The sequence below is a fragment of the Miniopterus schreibersii genome, assembly GCF_964146895.1.
Source record: "Miniopterus schreibersii genome assembly, chromosome: 2".
Classification (NCBI taxonomy): Eukaryota; Metazoa; Chordata; class Mammalia; order Chiroptera; family Miniopteridae; genus Miniopterus; species Miniopterus schreibersii.
In genome coordinates, this window is record NC_138102.1 from 149,025,661 (window position 1) to 149,046,650 (window position 20,990).

Here is a 20,990-nt window from a genome sequence, read left to right on the forward strand (position 1 = left end):
TATTATATATTTCCATCAACAAACATTTCTATTAGCTACTGCTAGCTGAGACCATTTATTGGCGTAAGTGAAAGAACCTGACTATAGTCCGAGAGCTCTGCTTGCTCCACAGTTGGTCCAAGTATTTGTATAGCACATGATCATTAGTATTGCTGAAAATGTAGACCAGCCAGGCCACATCCAATTTGACAGCTGCTCACAGATATACTCCTGTGGTCAAAGTCCCAGAATAGCTCCTGCCATCCTTGTGACCAAGGTCAACACAGAAGAATGTTTTTTACTTTCCTGTCTCTCTTGAGGGACCATATTATCCTAAGTCAATGACCCCACAGATCCCTGGGCAGTCAGGGATAATTTATTTCATATTATTTGGTCAAACATTTCCTTTGTGAATTTTATTTAGATAAATGTGACTCTTTCTTGTCTCATAAGAAAGAAGTCCATGCTGTTCCCTGTAACTAAACACAGGAACATGAGGAAAGAGGAGGTGCAGAGTCCAAAGCCTGGTAACTGCCAGTGGGCAGGATTTCCCCCTCAACACATTACATATTGCAATTAAACAAATGTTTTGTGAGCAGTGCAGACATATCTTGCTGTTCTGCAATTTGCTGAATGCAAAGATAACATTCAATAGATCCAAGAAAAACCTAGGAAGATCGGGCCTTCCAAAATCACAATGGTTTTGGCTTCAGTTGACAATAATGGTCAATTTAATTATCGGCCATCACAGAACATAAATGAGCCATTATGATAGCTCATCAGAAGGAAAAAAAACAACTCTGACATGCAAGGCATCTGATCTAATTGGTCCTAGTACTGAGAATTCACCAAAATAACTCCTGACTATAAACAATGTAACAGCTATTAAATTCATCTTATAAAGATCAAACATTTCAGAAGGAGGTTGGATTTTAAAGCTCACTGAGTAATGTGCTCTTATAAATAGAAGACTGTTTGGTAAACCTAGCTAATTAAAACACTTAATAAATGGGATAAAGCTACCACTCTAAATCTCTTGTTGGTACTAGAGAATTCTCATTTGCTCTTTCAGAGAAGTAATCAATTGAAGGGCACATTTTTCTTCTCTTTGTTCTTTCCCATCAATTTTAATGGGTGCAGAACATCAGTCACACAAAATGTAATGGGACAGGAAGATGGATGGGTACATTTGAAGTCACTAGTCACAGGACGGAAAACATCCTGATGAGGTGACCGTGGCAGTGCAGAGTTCAGCAATACGGCCTGGGCAGTATTTAGTAAGTGAAAGTACGTGGCTATATGATTTGGTATTAGCGCTCAGCAAAATCAATCTCCAGACACAATTGATCACATTTCCACAGGTCAGACTTTCAAAGTCACATTCTTAAAATATGCTTCAATGACACTCTTAATTCTAGAAAATGATTTAATCTAGCAACAAAGTGGATAGAGAGGAGAACAACACTCTAACCTTCACCTTGTCTTATAAGTGATTAACATTCTTTTAGAGGGGGAGTTCTATTACAGCCTAGAAATTATACCCACAGCTTACAAGGTGAACTGGTGTACACAAGGGATGCTTGCTGAGCACTGAGATCCCCCTTCAGGATGGAGGCACAAGCGCCCTGGCGCTGAGATCACTGGGTGTCACAGCCTGACAGGCCCGTTCTGCTCTGGGAACTGTGCTTAGCCAAAGGGAGTTGCCTTGTGTAAAAGTTACACTCTCTCCTCATGGGCTACCGTATCTGAAGATTAGACAATGCAGAGGTGCTAAGGCATGGTCATCCCAGCTTCTCAGCTCTCCCTGCTGTCAGCGGAGGTCTCTGTTGAAACTGAATCACAGTCTTAATTTTCCTCTGCCCCATCCTATTGCCTTCACTTCCACACAGGTGTTGTTCCCCAGACAAATCCCCAAGCATCTCACATGCAAATCTCTTGTCTCAGAGCTTGTTTCCAGGGACATGTAATCTAAAGTAGTATATATTCACACACACACACAAAACCTAATACATATATATATACACACACACAAATGCAAAGAGCCATTCATTTTTCTTTGCAGCAAATTAAGATAATTAGATAATTTAAATGAGCTAAAATAAAATATCTATGAACATTCAGGTTCACAATTGGTAAATAACATACTATTACTTTTTTAGGACTTACACAGACAAAAAGGTGTTTTTTAATATAACAGTTAAACAGCATTTAAAACATATTACATGTAATAGTTTAAGTAGTTTGATTCTAGTGGGCCCCTATATCCCTATGTACTCCAGCAACTGATCAAAGTGTATTAACACATTCAGGGGATAAGGTACCACTTCCTAGGCCTGCAGTTTCCTTTTTGAGGGATTCAAGGTAACATTTGGTATTGCATGAGCAACCTATTGGTTCCCACCTATGAATACTATAATATTATTAATACAGTTTAAATAGATATTTCCTTAAGGTCCTGTTAGCCATTTGTCTCTTATGTACATTCTAAAAGCAATACTTTATTACAGAATATTAAAAATGAAATTAAACCTATTTGAAATATATCCACAGAAGATTCCACATCTCAAATTAATACATGTTTTTCCCTCTCTTAGGATTTTCTGTGATCTATGAAATATGGATAATACTGGCTGGAAAGCTGCACATACTTCAAAGCTATCAAAACAAAGTTCAAAGTGAGGGACCAATTTTAAAATGATGTTCTGGTTGTTTTAGAAGGTGTGAACTAGGTATTTATGGAGGGGAGAAGAGGAAAGCACTGGGAAGTGGTCATTAGCACGTTAATATTGTTACTGGGTGTGCTGTGAGATGTCAGTGGGTCATGTTCATCAGTAATTGATAATCTATCATGAAGAATATTTCATGAATGAGGTCTCATACAGAAATTGCTGGGGAGGCTATTAATGTATACTATTTGCTTTAAATACTTTTTATCACTGTTGTTTTTAAATAAAACCACAACTTCATTTTCCTGAAATCTAGGACCCAGTTACACTGCTGTCAAGAGACTGGAACGATAGTATTAATGATTTGTAAGGCCTAAACTTTATAAATTATATTTAACTTAGTTTTAACAACTTTTAAAAATAGCATCCCAATGGATCCCACAAACCTAAAAAAGAGCTGACAGTCACAGACTACACTTAAATAAATATGCGAATAACTTTCTGTCCATATGAACATTATAACAATGAATCTGTGATTTTTATACATTTGCTGAGATTATTGGTATTTATGGGTGATATTTCAGGAGGCGAAAATGGAAAAGACTAAATAAGCCATCTAATCTGTGCTCATTCAGGAGATGTTTTCTAAGACTTTTAAGTCTAAATTTCACATCCAATCAAATATTACTATAATGAATAGAAATTGTTCTTGTCTTTCTCTCAGTTCTACTAACTACATTAAATATAATTGGGTGAGCCCAGTGGCATGGCTCAGTGGTTGAGCCCCAACCAGGAACCAGGAGGTCAAGGTTTGATTCCAGTCAGGGCACATGCCCACAACCCGGGGGCATGCAGGAGGGCCGATCAATGATTCTCTCTCATCATTGATGCTTCTATCTCTCTCTCCCTCTCCTTTCCTCTCTTTGAAATCAATAAAGACACATTTTAAAATATATATATAATTGGGTGCAATTATGAAAAAAAAAATTTACTTAATTTTCCTACTCTTGAGAGTTAAGCATGGACCCTCAGGTAGAGACATGACCCTTATATATAGTTCTGAAAATGTCCACCATAAGCAAGACAGTAAAAATATTCTCCCTCCTTCCCTCCCTCATCAGATTAACCTAGAATTTGGATAAGATTTTAGTCTATTGTGAAATATGTTGGGCATTTAGGTCACAATTTAGAACTAATTTTTATGGGAATGGGAAATTAATCCTAGTTTAAAAGGAAATTTTTAAATTAGAAAACTTAACTTCCACTCTCTTTGAGTTTTCTATCTCAAGTTATCTGTGAGCCACCAAGTTAGGTTGTCTCCTGAAAAGTGTCACTGATATTGGGTATATGAAGGGGGTTCTTTTTACTCGTATTATATTCTTCACAGCTCAAAGACTATCTTAGCTTTTCCAAGAAATATGAATAACAATAAATATGGTTCTGAGTTATTAAAAAAATAAGTGTTTTGTATATTATTGAATTAGACTAGGTTTTAGTTAGAACTTAGGTTTAAAAATGATTTTCATGATATTCTTAGGCTGCTCTTTGTTTTAAATGATCTTCATCAGGATATCTGCAATTGGAGAATTCTTATTTTGTGCTAAAGTAATTAAAAAACCCAAAGGCAGCATCATCATCAGGGAAAATTCAGGCGTTTTTCAGAATATTTTACAATCATCACCTAAAATTTTTTATACTAAGAAGGAACATATGTAAAACACATAGTTCAATAATTCAGCCATATTTTACTATTTCAGTGATGGATTTAAACCATCTAAAATAAAAAGCAGCACATATTAAGGCATCTTTACACAAAATATCTAATTCAATTTTACAGCATATAAGACACCAAATGAAGAAACATAACAGTTACCAAATCAACAGTCAATTCATTTAATCACACACAGCACTATTTTGCTTTATATAATGTATATATAATACATCCTACTTTAGATACTTGTGTATACTATAGCAAATCATCATCACTATGACATCTCATGAATCTTTGTTCCTCTCTCCCTCCCCCCACCTCTCTCTCTCTCATAGAACAAATATCATCCCTTGCTCTGCTGTTATTTGTGAACAAGTTATGTACTGAAGCATGCTGGACAGTAAACACCTTGAGGACAGAAATCTCATCTTATTCTGCTTTTTGGTCACCTTCATACTGTGCTGTACACAGAATTCATTTAGTGTTTACTCAAGAAATATCTACACAGACACTGGGTTAGATTGAAGACAGGGTTTTTGCCCTTCAGAGATTCAAAGACCAGTGGAAATCATAAGCAAGTAAACTGAGAATCAATACCAATTGGTACATGTTATTACAAAGGTAAGTGCTGGGTACCTTGGAAAGAGAAGAGAGGGGTCTTGTACAAGTTCAGAAACTCTGGGCAGATTTCCTGGGATAGGTGATGCCTGACCCAAGCTTTGAGGAGGGCTACAACTTAGTGCACTGAAAAACAATAGCGAAATTCTAGAAGAACAAAACAAAACAAAAACAGCTAGGTTTGATACCTGAGGAATGAAAATTCTATCATTATCTATCATGACTGGATATTATGAGAAGGATCTGATATGGTGGGTCCATCTGGGTAATGAAATCCTCAGTTGGTGAGAGGAGGTCAGGGAACAGGAGTTCAGCAGGGGCAAAGGAACGGTCAATAGAGTTTTTTAAAGAAAAGCAATAACACATTTTTCTTGATTCTAAGGTATAAGTTCCCCCTGATATCTTCTTGTTTCTGAAACTGGGATGTAGCTTGCCACCAACATGCGTGTTAAAGGTGGTAGCTTGTCAACCAGCTGTTCTTAAATTTGATGACCAGCTTTACAATGAACAGTATCTTAAAACAGATGGTATCTTCAAAATACAGGAAGTATAGAATATTCAGTTTCCTGAATTATCTCATTTTCAAAGACAACTCAGTGCATACTGGAAAGAATAATAAAATAAGCTTTCTTTTATGATGCAGGTGTAGCTATACTCCCACTCCTATTCCTTGACTTGATCTGTATTAAATACCAGCTCTGAGCCAGGCACTGTATGGTGTGGTAGAACTGGAAAGGTAAGGAGAAAGCTAAACACAAACACAGAAACATCTGACTACATTTCAAGTTGTGAGGCACCATAGGAGCATTGGGAAGAGACAGTGACTGTCAGATTCAGAGAGGACTTCCCAGACGGCAAATATGAGCTGAGTCATAAGGGACTAGAGTTTTTACATGTATGGGGGTGGGTAAAGCACCTCAGGCAAAAGGGACATTGTGTTGAAAGGCAAAGATATGCAAAATTTTCATTGTTTTTGAATAAAAAATGATAGTTTGGTTTGTCCTAAACTTTGGACTGTTCGCAGAGCATAAGGAAAGATGGCAGATTGTGAAGGATCTTCCATGCAGACTTGGATTTATGGAAAAGTAAAGAAAGGCTTTCAAGCTCTCAAAAGTGGGAGTGACAAGGCACTTTCACATTGATGGGCTCTCATAGGTAAGATCATTTGACCTAAGTGGTTAAAATACACGAGGAAAGAAGTAGCAGAGAGGGTCTGTTTCTCCACAGGCCCTTCCGAGGAGAAATTTAAATACCATCTATTATTTTCCTTCTTTCCTTCTTTTCTTCTCTCTGTCCCATTTTTCCTAACTTCTTACTTTCCTTCTTCCTTTATTAGATATTTATTGCATGCCTACTATGTGTCAGGTGCTCTGTAGTTATGGATCAGTAAAGCAGATAAATGTGGAGAGCTCAAAGGGGGAGGGATATTTGATGCTTATAAAAAAATAAACATGGACTTTGGCATTAGCCAGATCCTGGTTTGAATTCCAAGTGTTCTACTTGCTGACAATATGAATTTACCATTTGATTATTTTGTGCCTCAGTTTTCTCATCTGTAAACTGGGACAATATTACCCATGTCACAGGGTCACTTGTTAGGCTGAAATGAGGTCATAACCTCAAAAGTTACTATATCTGGCATTCCTGTATAATGTGTTATGCCCTTTACATATATTATCTCACTTAATCCTCAACAAAGCACTTCAAGAGGGATATTAATCAATTCAACAAAGGCTAAATGAAGTCAAGTAACTAGCTCACAGTCATAGAGGAAATGGTGCTGTTGCTGGATTCCAAAGCCTCTGTTCTTTCTTCTACACACAGGGCCTCTCCTGTGTACCACACTGTGATTGGTATTTAGCAGACTCATCAAATAGAAATACCCATGTGTCAAATGAGTAAAACATTTTCACTATTTCCATGTCTTGACACTGAGGTTCACAATCACATAGGTGAAACCAATTTCAAACATCATAAATATGAGTCGCCGAGGAAATATGGAGCATAATTAAGGTGTAAAAGACAAGATCTATCCATTGTGTGGCAAACTGGCATGGCAGTGCTCTTCTAAATGAAGTAGGAAGCTAGCAATATTTACCTATATTCTGTTATTTAAATCGGCTTCAGAGACTCTATTTGATTTCAACTTTCTGCAACTTTAGGGTGTATAGTGCTCTGTAGTGATTATGGCCCCAAGTCCATTCATTTCTGCACAGAGATCAGGACACTCAACTATTCTTATCCTATATCCTGTTTTAGCCAGGTTGCTTTTCCCATTTCCCCCCAAATATTCCTTTTAGTCATCTTTCTATGACTTTGCTTTTACAATCCATCCTGGACAGCAAACATATTACCTTCAACTTAATAGATATATAATAATCCTGCTGAATTAAATAACAAACCTTCACTCCTGAACTACTGTTAAGATGTTCCACAAGACCCTTAGACTCTCCTTACCCATACAGAACTGTCCTTTCTCTGCAATGTCCACTGTGTTAGGGTCACACATTCCCATATTTGTCCTCTAATCATTTCATGATAATGCACCACCTTGAAGACTGGCTTTTTAGCTTAGGCTTCTTTTGTGTCCCCTGTTGCTATCTACTAGCATAGTACTGAGCACAAAGCAGGTACAGAGCGATTAGTTATTGTTAGTCAATGAGAAATAGTCTTCCAAACTTTCCTTTATTTGAAAAAATATTAATATCTGAATTCAATTATATGGAAAAAATTACTATCGGTGATTACAATAGTGGTCGTTCATCTGTGGATTCATTATTTTTCAAACCATACTAAGTATTTTAGAAATTCTCTTTGTTCACATACCCTTGAAAGAGTCTCTAAAAAACTAAATAAAGGTACCTGACACAGACCCTTAGGAGGCTTGGGAGTGAGAGGTTAGTTCACAAGAACCTAATTTCCACTGAGATGAGAGTAAGTTTCTGAGAAAATTTCCTACAGTATTTCTAAAAAGCTATATAAAACAGAAACAGGGAGGGGATGAGGGGGAGAATACTTCACCAGGACCCAAACAGCCATAAAGCAAGATTTACAGCTTGTTACAGAATGGCGCAAATTAGCAATTAGATGTTATATGTTGAAACACAGGAGAATACAAGGCTGCTACCTTTTTAGCTTTTTGTTGAAGGAAACAATGAACTCTTCATAAAAACCCTTTTAAAGCTGTTATTCCACACTGAGAGTGACAGAATTAAGGAAGGAGAAATGAATACAGCTGGAAGGGAGATGGCGAAGGGACAGGCTATATGGATGACTTTGGAAATGTTGCAGTTAGCTCTGAGAAACACAGCTGCACTTGAATTATCTGGAATCCCAAATTTGAAGACAAATTTACCACCTAGTGGTACCTAAATTCTCACGTGTCAAAAGAAGATGACATTTATTAAGAATAACACCTAAAATTCTTATGCTATGTGCCCTAGGATGGATAATGGGGAAATATGATGTCTGCAGAAGACTAAATGATTGAATCAGACTCTTGTTCATCTTTTCCCCATGGATTATAAACATTTAAAGGGCAGGGATCCTTCACAGAACCATAATCCAGGGGCCTCTACTTGAGGACCTAGTGATTTAATTTTTGTGCCTTTCTGGATCATTTAATAAGATTGACTGAATATCTATTAATTGACTTGTGAAAATTCAATATATAAAAACATACTTATGTGCCCTGGCCAGTGTGGCTCAGTTGGTTGAGTGTGGTCGCATGCACTAAGAGGTTGCTGATTTGATTCTAGTCGGGGTGCATACCCGAGTTGTGGGCTCAATCCCCAGTAGGGGGTGTGCAGGAGGCAGCTCATCCATGTTATGCTCTAGCATTGATGTTTCTCTCTTTTCCCTTCATCAATCAACTATTCTTAAAAAAATACATATGTAAACTGAATGTACTGGACCATAATTGGTTGTTGTGGAAGAATTTATCACTTACCAATTAATCTTCAAAAATAGTTATACTTGCAAAGTTCAGAAATCACTGTTTGCTAAAGATACGAGGCTCATTTGTTCCTATCTAATGTGATTGAAAATGAATAACAAATGTGCATGTGTTAAGTAATTATGTAAATAAGATAATATGTCTTAGAAATATTTTCAACAAAAATTGAAATTAAAGAAATTTCTAATCAGATTATCCTACTTAACTAGCAAATTCAGAAGAGCTCAGAGTAAAATTTCTCAGCATGCATATCTGCTAAGTTTTTAGCAACATGTCCTCTTATAACACGGAACTAGTGAAAATGTTTTCTTACAGTATTTCATCTAAATACATACGCAATTAGAGATAGCTGACCTTCTCCTAGGTCTATATCAATTCAATATGTGGTGAAATATAAAGAAATTAAATATATACATTTTAATAAAATATGTGATATTCTGATCCTTCTAGTAGGAAAACACACTTATTAAACCTATACATTAATTGCAATCATGAAAATATTTATTTTTACAAAAGGCTTTTTGTATATCAATAACACCCTTTGAAAGTCTTAGATAAGGGAGATTCTAGCTAAATGCACATTTGTGTTTTAATCACTATATCATCACCACTATCTTATTACCATGGCTCAAGATGTAAAATCAATATATCTTACCTTTTAAATGAAAGCTGACTTTCATTTTTAAAATTCATAATTTTAAATAATTTTGCATTTAAAAAAAAAAGAGCTAAGTAAAACTACTACAATGTAAGCAGTGAGTCCACTTTTGATAAACTGTCATATCTCAGAAAAACTTCTTAAAATTGTAGTGGCCTTTTCTTTGAATCCATCACTTTCTGGATTTTGTCCACATTTCTGCACTAAACTGCTCTGTAATAGTTACCACTGACCACTGCCCAGGTTAGGTTTTCCAGGAAGCCAACCCTCTGAGAGAGAGTTTAGTGTGCAAGATGTTTGCTAAGGGGTGTTTCCTTTGTAGAAAGGAGAAGAGGGAAGCCGAATTGAGAAGAACCAAATTGTGATGCAGGCCCAACAACAGTTGCCGAAAGCTCTAGAGCTGGAATTGCCTTTCAGAGTGTCCCCGTTCAGGCAAAGATGACCAGGCCCTTATGCACCTGCCAATCTGTCACTGGATGGGGGCCTCCCGAGAGGGGAGTAACCTTGGGTGACTGTGCTCTCTGCACCCACAGCAGTCTCCAAAGGGGCTGACGGTTGACGTTTCTCACTGACATCACTCTCAACAGCTGACGAGGGACCTGAGGAGCCACGGGCATCTTTCCAATGCGGAGACACCGAGGTTCTTAACTTATACTCTCTAATGTGTTCGACCGCGCTGGCCGCCACTCCTTTTAAAAACTCTTCTCTTGGCTGCTCCCACACCTTGTTCAACGTCTCGCTCCATAACAGTGTCACTGTTTCTCCTTTGCCTGTTTCTCAATATTGTATCTTTGATTCACATCTCTCTGTTTTTAGTTTTTCTCCTCACTTTTTATATCTTTCCGGGTGATCTCATCTAAAAAACATACTTATGCCAAATGTTTCGAACAGTCAGTGGGCAGGGCGTTGCTTGGCCAGCCCAGAAGTGAACTCAACGGCCTTCTCTCCCCTCCCCGGCACTCAGTGCCCTCCCCTTGTTTCTCCTCTCTGTAAATTCACTACACCTGCCATCTCACAAGCCAGAAACCCACGGAGCTGACCTCATGGGTCTCAGTGCTGTCCTGCCTTGTACCTTCTTTCCAGCGCTCACTGACTCTTTGTAACAGCCTTCCAATCGGTCCCCCTCATTCTGGTCTTGCTGTAGTGCGCCATCCACAACTCAAACCCAGTCAGCCCCCGACACACACCACAACCAAGTCCACACTCTTAACTATTATCAGAGTGATCTCTCTCTTTTAAAAACAAAAAACAAGGACATAGGAGACAGTCCAGAGTCTGGTCTTGTCTACTACTCAGACCATGTCCTGGCAGCCTGCCTCTCACTTTAGGTTTAAGAAACTTATCCCTTGTAGTTCCCGTACTCCAAGTATGTTCATTTTATAGGAATTCGGAGCCACTGGGTTCATTTAGAAAATACTATTCCACCCTGGCCAGTGTGGCTCAGTTGTTTGAGCACCATCCCATGAACCAAGTACGTTCATACCTATCACCTGCTTGCCACTGCCATGGACTTCTTGACCCTTCCATCTATCTTTTCTTTTTCCCCCCCAGCTCCCCAAGCCCCCACCATGTTGAGCACCTTTGCACTGCTATAGATGCCTATGAACATCTCTGTTGATTCCATGCTTTATTTACCACATTATAAGAAAATCCTCTGCATACGTGACTCTCTTCTGCTACAGGAGTGTCTGTTTTTCAAAAGCAAGGACTGTCACAGTTGTCTTCACATTCCCCTTGGCAAAGACCAGGACTTGGCACAAACTGACAGCTGGGGCTTCCTGGGAGTTTATTGAGTTGAACTGCATGTCTAGAGTTTAAGGCACTTGCCAGGTGGCTGACAAAAGCAGGGTATGGTAACGTGTCCTCATTCATTCTTCTGACTGTAAGGGACAGACACATTCAAGCAAATTTAAGTGACTAGAGATTTATTGTAGGGATGTAATGGGCCTGGAAAGTGAGGCCACTCCAAAGATCTGTAGTTTATCCTGTAGGCTTCTCTTTCTCATGGCCCGTGTCCTTATTTCTCAAGTGTCTCTGATTCTTTCTGTCGATCTGGTGGGCCAGAGACCTCCAAGTTTCCTAATCTACTTAAAGCCTCCTTTCTTTCTCTTTGGTAGACACAGATGTTTTACAGAGGCTGAAGAAAAAGAGCTAAGTTATAAGGTTCCATGCTGGGAAGCCAACTTAAAGAGGAAAGTAAAAAGACTGGTTTGGAGGGATTGTAAACTGCATTAGGAGAAGATTGATGAAAGGGAAAGCTGGAAAGGAACGCAAGACCAGCTCAGGGGTCCTTGGATTTACTATAATAAGATGTATTGCATCTTACAGAAATTAGGAGCCATTGGGTTCATTCAGGAAATACTATTCCACCCTGGCCAGTGTGGCTCAGTTGGCTGAGCATCATCCTACGAACCGAGAGGTCTCTGGTTCTTCCCAGTCAGGGCACAGGCCCAAGTTGCAATCTCGATCCCCAGTAGGGGGCATGCAGGAGGCAGCCGATCAATGTTTCTCTCTCATTGATGTTTTTATCTCTCTCTCTCCCTCTCCCTTCCTCTCTCTTTCTAAAATCAATAAAAAACATATTTTAAAAAAGAAATATTATCCCAGCAACAGCAGTCAGGGTGGGCTGACACACTAGCAAATTTAAGTGGGAAAGTTCTTACCATGATATCAGAGAGAGTTAATAAAAGAAATTGTGCTTGTGGGGAAGACAGGGACTGATGCTGGGCAATGTGCAGAAGTACAATAGCCAGAAGGTCACTGTGTGGATGAAGAAAACAGAAGTATCCACTTTAACTCAGTGTTTCTGTGCTTATTGATAGCAAGAAGGGCAGGGAGACCTTCACTTCTGCTAAGCAATGTGGGGAAAAAATGACATTTGGAGAAAGAAGGTATGACATTATGAGTTGGGTTTACGTAGTATGTGACAAAATAAATTTCTGAGGGATATGGGACAGTGACTAGAGAAGGGAGATTACATGAGATTCAAGAAATTTGTTGTAGAATAAAGGAGTCTTTAACATATTTTAAAGTTATGGAATGCTATCTTGTAAGTTCTTATTTAGTTTTCATGAAGATTAAATAAGATGATGCTTAGGGGAAAAGTGTTTAGCACAGTGCCCAGAATAAAATAAGTGTTCACTGCTAGCTGCTGTCAATATTGTGATTGCTGTTATTTTCAATGCAGATTCTGTTTCATTTTATGTTGCTAGTTCATGGGAGCAGGTTGTAGGGAGACCTCTGAGCTGTGCCAAACCAGTCAAATGAGTAAATCAACTGTGTCGTGCTACTTAGAAGAGGACCAGTAGTCACATCAGTGACATTGCCTAGAGAGCGAGCACTGTTCTACTCCTGATTTTCCTGAGATTAAAGGCTATATTTCTCTTTCTTGTCTCTAATTTGGCAAGAAATTAGAGAAGAATATTGCATATCACAATATGAGATTTTAATGAAATCTTAAACAGCTTTATGTTAACAGTAGGAACTTTTAAATATTTGCCCACATTTTGAACACATTATTCAACATCAATGAACACCCCACTGATAATTTCCATTATTCAATCAATCAAAAAGTTACATTTGCTTTATCTATGAAAAATCCAACTAAAAAGTCAACAGATTTAGGTATTACCATGCAATCTCACAGAATAAATCTGTTACTAGGTCAGCAATGCCTAGGAAGCAACCGTAGCTCTCTTACCCCAGCTGGCTATTTAATCAGATTAATACAAAACAGGCAATTCAGTTTGTGTCAACAGAAAGGCATTGTTCAAAATTACCCATTTATTAATTCTTAAGAGGTTAATAAATAACCTACTTTGAATAAAATAAATCACTGTAGATAACAATTGTATCCATGGCACCTATAAAAGTTAGTAGATGCATAAAGATGCATAAAAACTGCCTGGTGTGAAGGTTGCTGGATCTACCCAAATCCTAGAATCTCGAATCTGTGTTTATACTGGAGCCTGATTGGCCAAACTCCAGCTGAAAATAATTTTCTTGAGGCGACATTCCCTCTCTTCTGCCAATTGAAAGTCTTAGCTCCTCTATGGGAGCAAAAAATAGCAACAAAATATAAACTTGACCTCATTTCACACCTAAGCACATCACTCTGATTGTCCCACCATACTCCAAAGTGAGCACACTTGCTTTTGTTTACTGCAGTTATGAGTCCGAAACTGTGTTCTACTCGTCCCATGTCCTCAGATTGCTAAATCCAGAAAGAAAATGTGAGAAAGTCCAATATCATGATTCTATTATAGAGAGATGAACATTTTTACTCCTGGTTATGCATTTAGCAGTCACTGCTGATCTTAAATTTATAACATGCCCTGATAAACTTTAATTTGCCTTAGCTTTTAAGAAATAATAACAAAAGAAACAAAAGGGCAGGTGATCTGAGAATTACAAGTCTATAAGCACATATGATTTGGACAGTCAGGTGTTAATGTTTGTGTGAGCTAATTCATTTTAATGTACCAGCTAGGAACACTCAGGCTTCCAATCTCAAGTCACTTTTGTAAATAGTATCCTTTCTAATGGGGGCAGCTATGTGCCCTTGTGAACACCTGGTTAAGAACAGGCTCACTTTCATGTGTGCTCTGAGCTGCTTCTCCTCCAAATAAAAATAGAAACTAGTTTGCAACACCACACGGGGCTCCAGTGTATTATATGAGCCTATCACTGGTTCCCTTTGATATCTTATCTATTCCATTAACTCAATAAAATAGAGCGCAAAGCTGGGGACAAACTGTAGGAGGGCTCCCCTTGGAAAAGACATGCAAGACCTTTAAGCTGGGGTTTTAACTTATCTAATAAAAGCCAAGTTAAATGGAAGCTAATACTTCATTTTTCAATCCCTTTATTAAAGATCATAAGTACTGCAACTCAGAAGTAGAGAAAATAAATATACGGAGGAGTACAGGTGGAGGCAATAAAGAGTATGGCTTATCTACTTTCTCAAGATTTAGGAAGCACTTAAAGCCAAAACTCACAGGCAAGCATTTAAAAAATCCACAACAAAGGCTCCTGCTCCTTTAACAAATACAGTGGTCCTTTCTGGAGGCAGTAATCCTGCTTGATTTCTTAGTAGAATATAAACAGCTTAACCGAGGCAAATTCAGGGAGGATGCCACCCACCACTTCTTCCATATTATACTTTTTATCATTTTAGTAATTCAAGGAAAAAAATAGAATGATTAATCCACTCCCCTGCTCCTCTAACACCCAAAGAAAAACAATGCTAGAACTCAAACTCCAACAAGCCAAACTAAAGGAAAGTGTTCCACCTAGAGACTGTTTTCATGAGTCAAAGTGGATGGGAGCTTATCTATGAAATGGATATTATTTTAGTCTATTCTTGCAAGTTTGCAGTAAAAAAATGAAGCAAAAGGTATTGCTCCTGGTGTAATTAACAATGTTAATCTTCTTTTTCCTCTCTGTGGTGATAAAGGAGTCATTTTTATATTTAATTAATGCAGAGGATCATTTTGGAAACTGGCTAATGAGCCTCTGATCACATTACCATGAAAATGTGCATTAACATTGCAACTGAGGAGGCTGTTTCATGTGTAGCAAATCCACTTTGTAATTAGCCCACTGTGAAATGAATCACGTTAGGGGGAAATCGGAGGGAGCCAGTAGGCAGTGGGCACTTGGCTGCTGCTGTGCCCACAGACCACCAGCATCCCAAACATTGCCTTTCATCAACAATATGGTCTAAACATAGAAGTAGAGTGTGTCACATCTGTACAAACTGGAAGATTGGAGAAATAAACTTTATTTTGACAAACAAGGAATTTGGACTTGAGCATACACCTCCAGAATAAAACAAACACCTGCCTAAATAAAATAGTGAATTAATACAATTCTATAAAAACTATGAAGGCTAGGGATACAGTTTTCTTATTTTTTTCTGAAAAGCCCTCAGATATACACTAAAAAGACATCTGAATTTATACACCTTTTCATAGAACACATACAGATATTCTAACAAGCGCTTAAAATTAATTTCTAATACTGAACAGGCAAAAAATTAGAAAAAGGATCCAAGAACAAGTGATAAGAAAATTTTTTTCATCTCCCTTTTAAACCAAGATATATCATGCTTTCCCCCCTCATTATAATACAAATATACCGGGTCTTCCTCTTAAACCGAAGCAAAAATTCCTAATTAATCAAATAATTCCTCCGGCTAACAAGATTTGGCAAGAAACTTTTCCTGTCTATTCAAAATAACTGAGATCACAGACCTATTAAATCCCAATATTTATGCAGACAATAATACATTTGCTTTTCAAATGTCAACACTATTCCAAAATGAAAGAGGTGTCTCAAAATATGACAGACACGGATCTCAGTGTTACCCCTTTTCCTTGACTGACATCTTGGCGGTAGATACCAAAAAATGTTAAAAAGAATCCCACAGGAAGTCATCTGAAGGGGGAGTGGCAAGGAAGCTGAAAACTGCCACCCCAAACCCAAATAAAAAGCCCACAAACCAGCGAGTCTGCCCTCAATTCTGCAATCTCCTGAAAGGAAAAAGAAAGCTAGCCACAATTCACTGCCCACCTTTCAGACAACACAAAGCTTGGCTGTTCAGTTGCTGGTCTCAGAGCCTGCACTCACCTGGGAAACTTCATACAGCAGTTTGTAGTGTTCCTCTCTTTTCTGAAAAGTGCACAAATTGCAGCCCATTCTAAGAAGCAGAGGGAGAGAGCCAATCTTCTAATTTCCCCAGAACTGCAAGGCAAGTGAACTGCAAGGGAATCACCCTCCAGACTTGACTACTGTTTTTCATCAGTCACTTCAGTCCAGAAACAGACAAACCGCTGTTAGCTGGGAGCACAAGCCGGGCGGTGCGCAGCAGCATGCTCTCCTTCGCTTTCCCGAAGTATCCTGCACTCACCGAGACACACGGAGTTTCCAGGCAGTTCATGGCAACACTCCCCCGTCTCTGCATCAGTGCACATGACTACACAGATTCCAGCTCATGAATATTAATAGTGCCTCATTGATTATTTATGACAGAACATGTTAGCAGGGAGGGGTGTCATAGCTGCTGCTGATGACAGATGAATATTCACTAATTAAGAAGCAAATGTAGTGTGGTTAAACAAAATTCACTTGTGTCAATACCATCTCTGTTTATTAAGGATAGAGGGGTTGAGCACAGGGCATTTCAAAAAAGAACATACACTTCATTTCTCCATTGATAGAAGCTTTTAATATGGGAATAAGAAATGTAAAGACAGAAATATATTTAGTTCACCTCTCCATGTTTTGCAGCAATTAGAAGAAATATTTTCAGCATTAAGTCTAGGGAAAGATGAATAGGAGCAATTATTTAAATTTATAAAAGAATTACAGAGGCAAGGGAAAATTTGAGGAGTGATGTGGAAAGTGACCAGAAGATAGGGGGTGTCGTTCAGAGCTTTAATTCTGATCCTAAAAAAATAACCGAATATTTCATATGGAATGACCATTACTTCTTAGAGAGAAAATGAGGCACATTTTCTTAGTTTAAATAAAGAACATTTAAGCAGCTATGAGTAGATGATATTTGTAGAAGTAATAAATATTTTAATTAGGTAATAAGAGCATATCTATTGAATATGAATTTGTAGCATAGCAATGCATGCAGATCTATACTGAAAAATTAGATATATACAATGGCTTTTCTGAAAAAAATTTCAATTGCATATAGTATTTATGCTAATTTTATTAAAGTCATATATAACATTTCAGAAAAAGCTGACATTGGCAATATTTAAATTCTAATGTAATGCACAATGACTCCATTTATGATTCTATATTTAGTGTTCGTAATGTACAAAGGTGAACACAGACTTACAAACTAAGCTTAGATGTTTAGATAACAGAAGTAATGCATTTAATTTCACACTCTCACAAATACATACATTGCATTGCAAGCTGGCAATTTTTGTCCCTTAAAGATATACTACAAACAGCTAAAGCAGATAATGAAAGAAAATTCCTTTTGTTCCTCTACTGACTTATCCACGACCTCTGCTAATTAAGAAGTATGTCCTTGCTCCAGCACATCCTTAAACTGGACAGGATAGCAGGTGGGTTCCAAAGCAAAAATAATTACTGGGAAACTGATGACTCTGGTTAGGAATTACATTGGATCTTGAAGATTTTTAATTGCTCAACACTTATGGATAGCTACTTCTGGGGGTCCAATTTCCTAAAAGTGCCTTGTCAAACGTTTAGAATTGATAACAGGAAATGATTCTAATGAGTACTAATTGTTAACAAATTGGCTTTGCAACTAGCAACACCTCAACACCAGCAAGGAGCAAGGAGATGAGCAATCATCTGCTGCTTATCAGACGTTTCCCTTGGGAGGTAATAATCCGATTTTCTGGGCCTAATTTCACCTAACGGCCTGGATGGGAGCCAAGCTGAGAGACCTATGGGAAAGTGGCATCATAATTGGGAACAATGCATGTGAGCAAAGTTCACCAAGACTTCCTGCAAGTAAGAAACCACTTGTCGTTGATATTATTTTGACTCCTTTATGGAAAGAATGTTTTCAAGGAGGTATTTGAGCGGATCTTTATGAAAAATCAATGGTGGCCACAAATGGAAGCAATCCCTATAGGTGCAGTTGTAAAATATATATGTTTGGTGCTTTTTTCTTTTAATTTTAATTTTCTCTGAGTTTCTACACCACTTCCCATGAAATGTTCTTATGCCTGAGTCCACATCCTAAATGTAAGCAGTGCCTATCTGTTTGATGGATTCTGTATTGCTGGGCTGTGAATGAATTAATGATTTTCAGGTGTTTAAATTCTGTACATTAAAAAGCCAGATCAAGGAATTAGAATGCAGTAAGGCAAGGATGGTTCACTCATGTATCAGTGAAAGTGTTTGCTTCCTCCACTGATAAAATTTCTTTATGTGACAGGCTTTAAAAGCAAAGTAGGAAATTTAATACTAAAAGTTATCATTGCTTATTGGAGCTTTCTTCTCATATTATTTTTTCTTAGTCATCAGAAAGTAAAGAATGAACATTAAAGTGAAGTGGGCAATTTCAAATTAAAGTTATTATTTTGGCAATTTCTTTGGCTATTTTCTTTATTCATTATTAGTCCCCTGTTCTTTTATTTCTATTTCAGGAAGCAAGGGCTACTTCTCTAACCATTTATCAAATGCTGCTCTTCGGCCATATATCCTGGAAAGATTCTATCTTCTGCTACTAATGGGTTCATCACATAGAATTGAAGGGTGATTTGAAAAAGGGTGACCCATAATTCCAAAGCTCTCTAAATGTCATTAGAACATGAGGGTTAGGTTTTTTTAATGACTAAACTGAAAAATATTGTATTAGAATATAAAGTTTGAAGTAGATAGGAAAAATAAGTTAATCTGAACATTTAAAAAATATGAATGGATTAGATATTATCTATCTTGAGCAGTAATAATAATTGAGATAATATGGATTAAAAAGTAAGCAGAGAATAAATGACTATCTTTCCAAATATCCTTGGGGAAAAAAAATCACAAAATGTGAAAGCATAAGTTTGTTGGGTATGTATTTCAAGATATAGGTATTTATTTTAATTGTGTTTGTGTTCTTTATGCCCCCTCCTCAAATGCATGGCATTCAAAATAGGACACGTGTTTGTCAAGATCTAGACTGGCATCTAAAAGAGCTAAGTGAGAGACATATAGGAAAAGAAACCCAGCATTTCTCTTGCTTTTCCTATATAAATCGTGCCACTGGGTAAATAAAGCATAAATGAGAGTTTCTATTTATTGAATAATTCTGGCCAGGAATAATAGAACATGTCCATGCTAGTAATCCTAAATTAATTAATGGGTCTAGGTACTGAGAATTAATGGTTGCTAACACCACACACACACACACACACACACACACACACACACACACACGAGATAACTGGACATTATATACCACCCAACAGGAGAAAATGACACTACTTTTGAAAGAAGCTTTCGCAAAAGTGAGCAAATTACAGAGAATACAGAGGACAGGGGAGCATATTAAACTATATCACGAAGATGCAATCAGCCAAATTCAGAAAGTGGGCAACTAAACAAATATATATATATATATGTGTGTGTGTGTATATACACACACACACACACACACACACACACACACACACACACACGTGTTCCAGTTTCTGAAAGAAAGAGAGGGAGAGGGAGAAAGGGGTGGAGAGGGAGAGGTAAAGAGAAGGAGAGAGAGAGGGAGAGGGAGGGAGGGAGGGAGAGAGAGACTAGAGATAGACATGATGGGAAGAAATCTATAGACTAAAAGAGACTTTAGCAACATTTAAAAACAGGAATTAAACTGTATATTTTAGGTATGCACATCATTTGGATAATAAAAATATAAATAAAAGTAAGAAAAATATTACCAAAAAAGTCAAGATGATGGTTACTCTTTAGGGGAGGAGTGGTGGCTGTGATTGGGAGGGGGCACCAGAAAGTTTCAGTGTGGCTAACAAAATTCTCACTCCTGATGAGTAGCATCTCATTAGGCGGTCACTTTATAATTCATGCAATTGACCTTGTTTTATATATTTTCTATATTTTTGCTACATTTACAAAAAGACTTTTTTTTAAAAAAAAAGTCTTTATTGATTTCAGAGAGAGGAAAGGAGAGGGAGAGAGAGATAGAAACATCAATGATGAGAGAGTCATTGATCGGCTGCCTCCTGCATGCCCCCGACTGAGGATCGAGCCCGCAACCCGGGCATGTGCCCTGACTGGGAATCGAACCCCGGTCACCTGGATCCTAGGTTGACGCTCAATCACTGAGCCACATGCGGCCAGGCTACAAAAAGACATTTTAAAAACTAATTTACAAAGAGGCTGTGCCTAAGTCCCACCCCTGGTGGCCAAGCAGTACACAGCTGCAGTCCCTACTCTGAGAGGTACAGTAAACCCGAACACAACTCTTTCGAATCACCCATCTCCTAAGTCTGTGACACTGCATAAATTGTGGATGATCATCTTCTCGACTGCTTTTGCAATGACTCTGATGTTCTTTTTCCTCTGTTGGTAGTTCAGTAGGTAACTCCACTCTCTTACCCTCACCATGTCCTTGTCTCAGTAATATGACCTTCCAATTAGGCCTATCACCTCCCTGCCACTTAGCTTATAAACTTCCTTCCTAGTCCCAATCCTGTATTCCTGTTGGAGGACACTTGGGCAGACTGAGTAGCCACTTAGCTGCCTTACATTGTCTAAAGTTTACTATCTTATATTCAATCATAAGACAAAGAATCAAGGCTCAGAGAGACAGTGACTTGCTCAAGGTCAAACTGAGTAAAGGGATCTGAACTCAGTTCTCCAATTACAAATTCCGTGGTTGAATTCTAGAGCTATTTTGCTGAGCTAACT

At 38.0% G+C, this 20,990-nt stretch overlaps 1 protein-coding gene across 2 annotated transcripts in view; it reads right to left on the reverse strand.

Moving 5' to 3' along the window:
* The window catches only part of PDZRN4 (PDZ domain containing ring finger 4), a 329,953-nt gene that overhangs the window by 111,310 nt on the left and 197,653 nt on the right, over window positions 1-20,990 (reverse strand). Inside the window, exon 1 of one of the 2 annotated variants that reach the window (XM_081130018.1) lies at window positions 16,218-16,547. The exons of the other annotated variant lie outside the window; for it this stretch is intronic. Within the exon in view, the coding sequence (XP_080986144.1) occupies window positions 16,218-16,286 (69 nt within the window). The 5' untranslated portion in view covers window positions 16,287-16,547. Of the gene's footprint in view, window positions 1-16,217; window positions 16,548-20,990 lie in introns of those variants that run through there. 2 annotated transcript variants of the gene reach the window in all.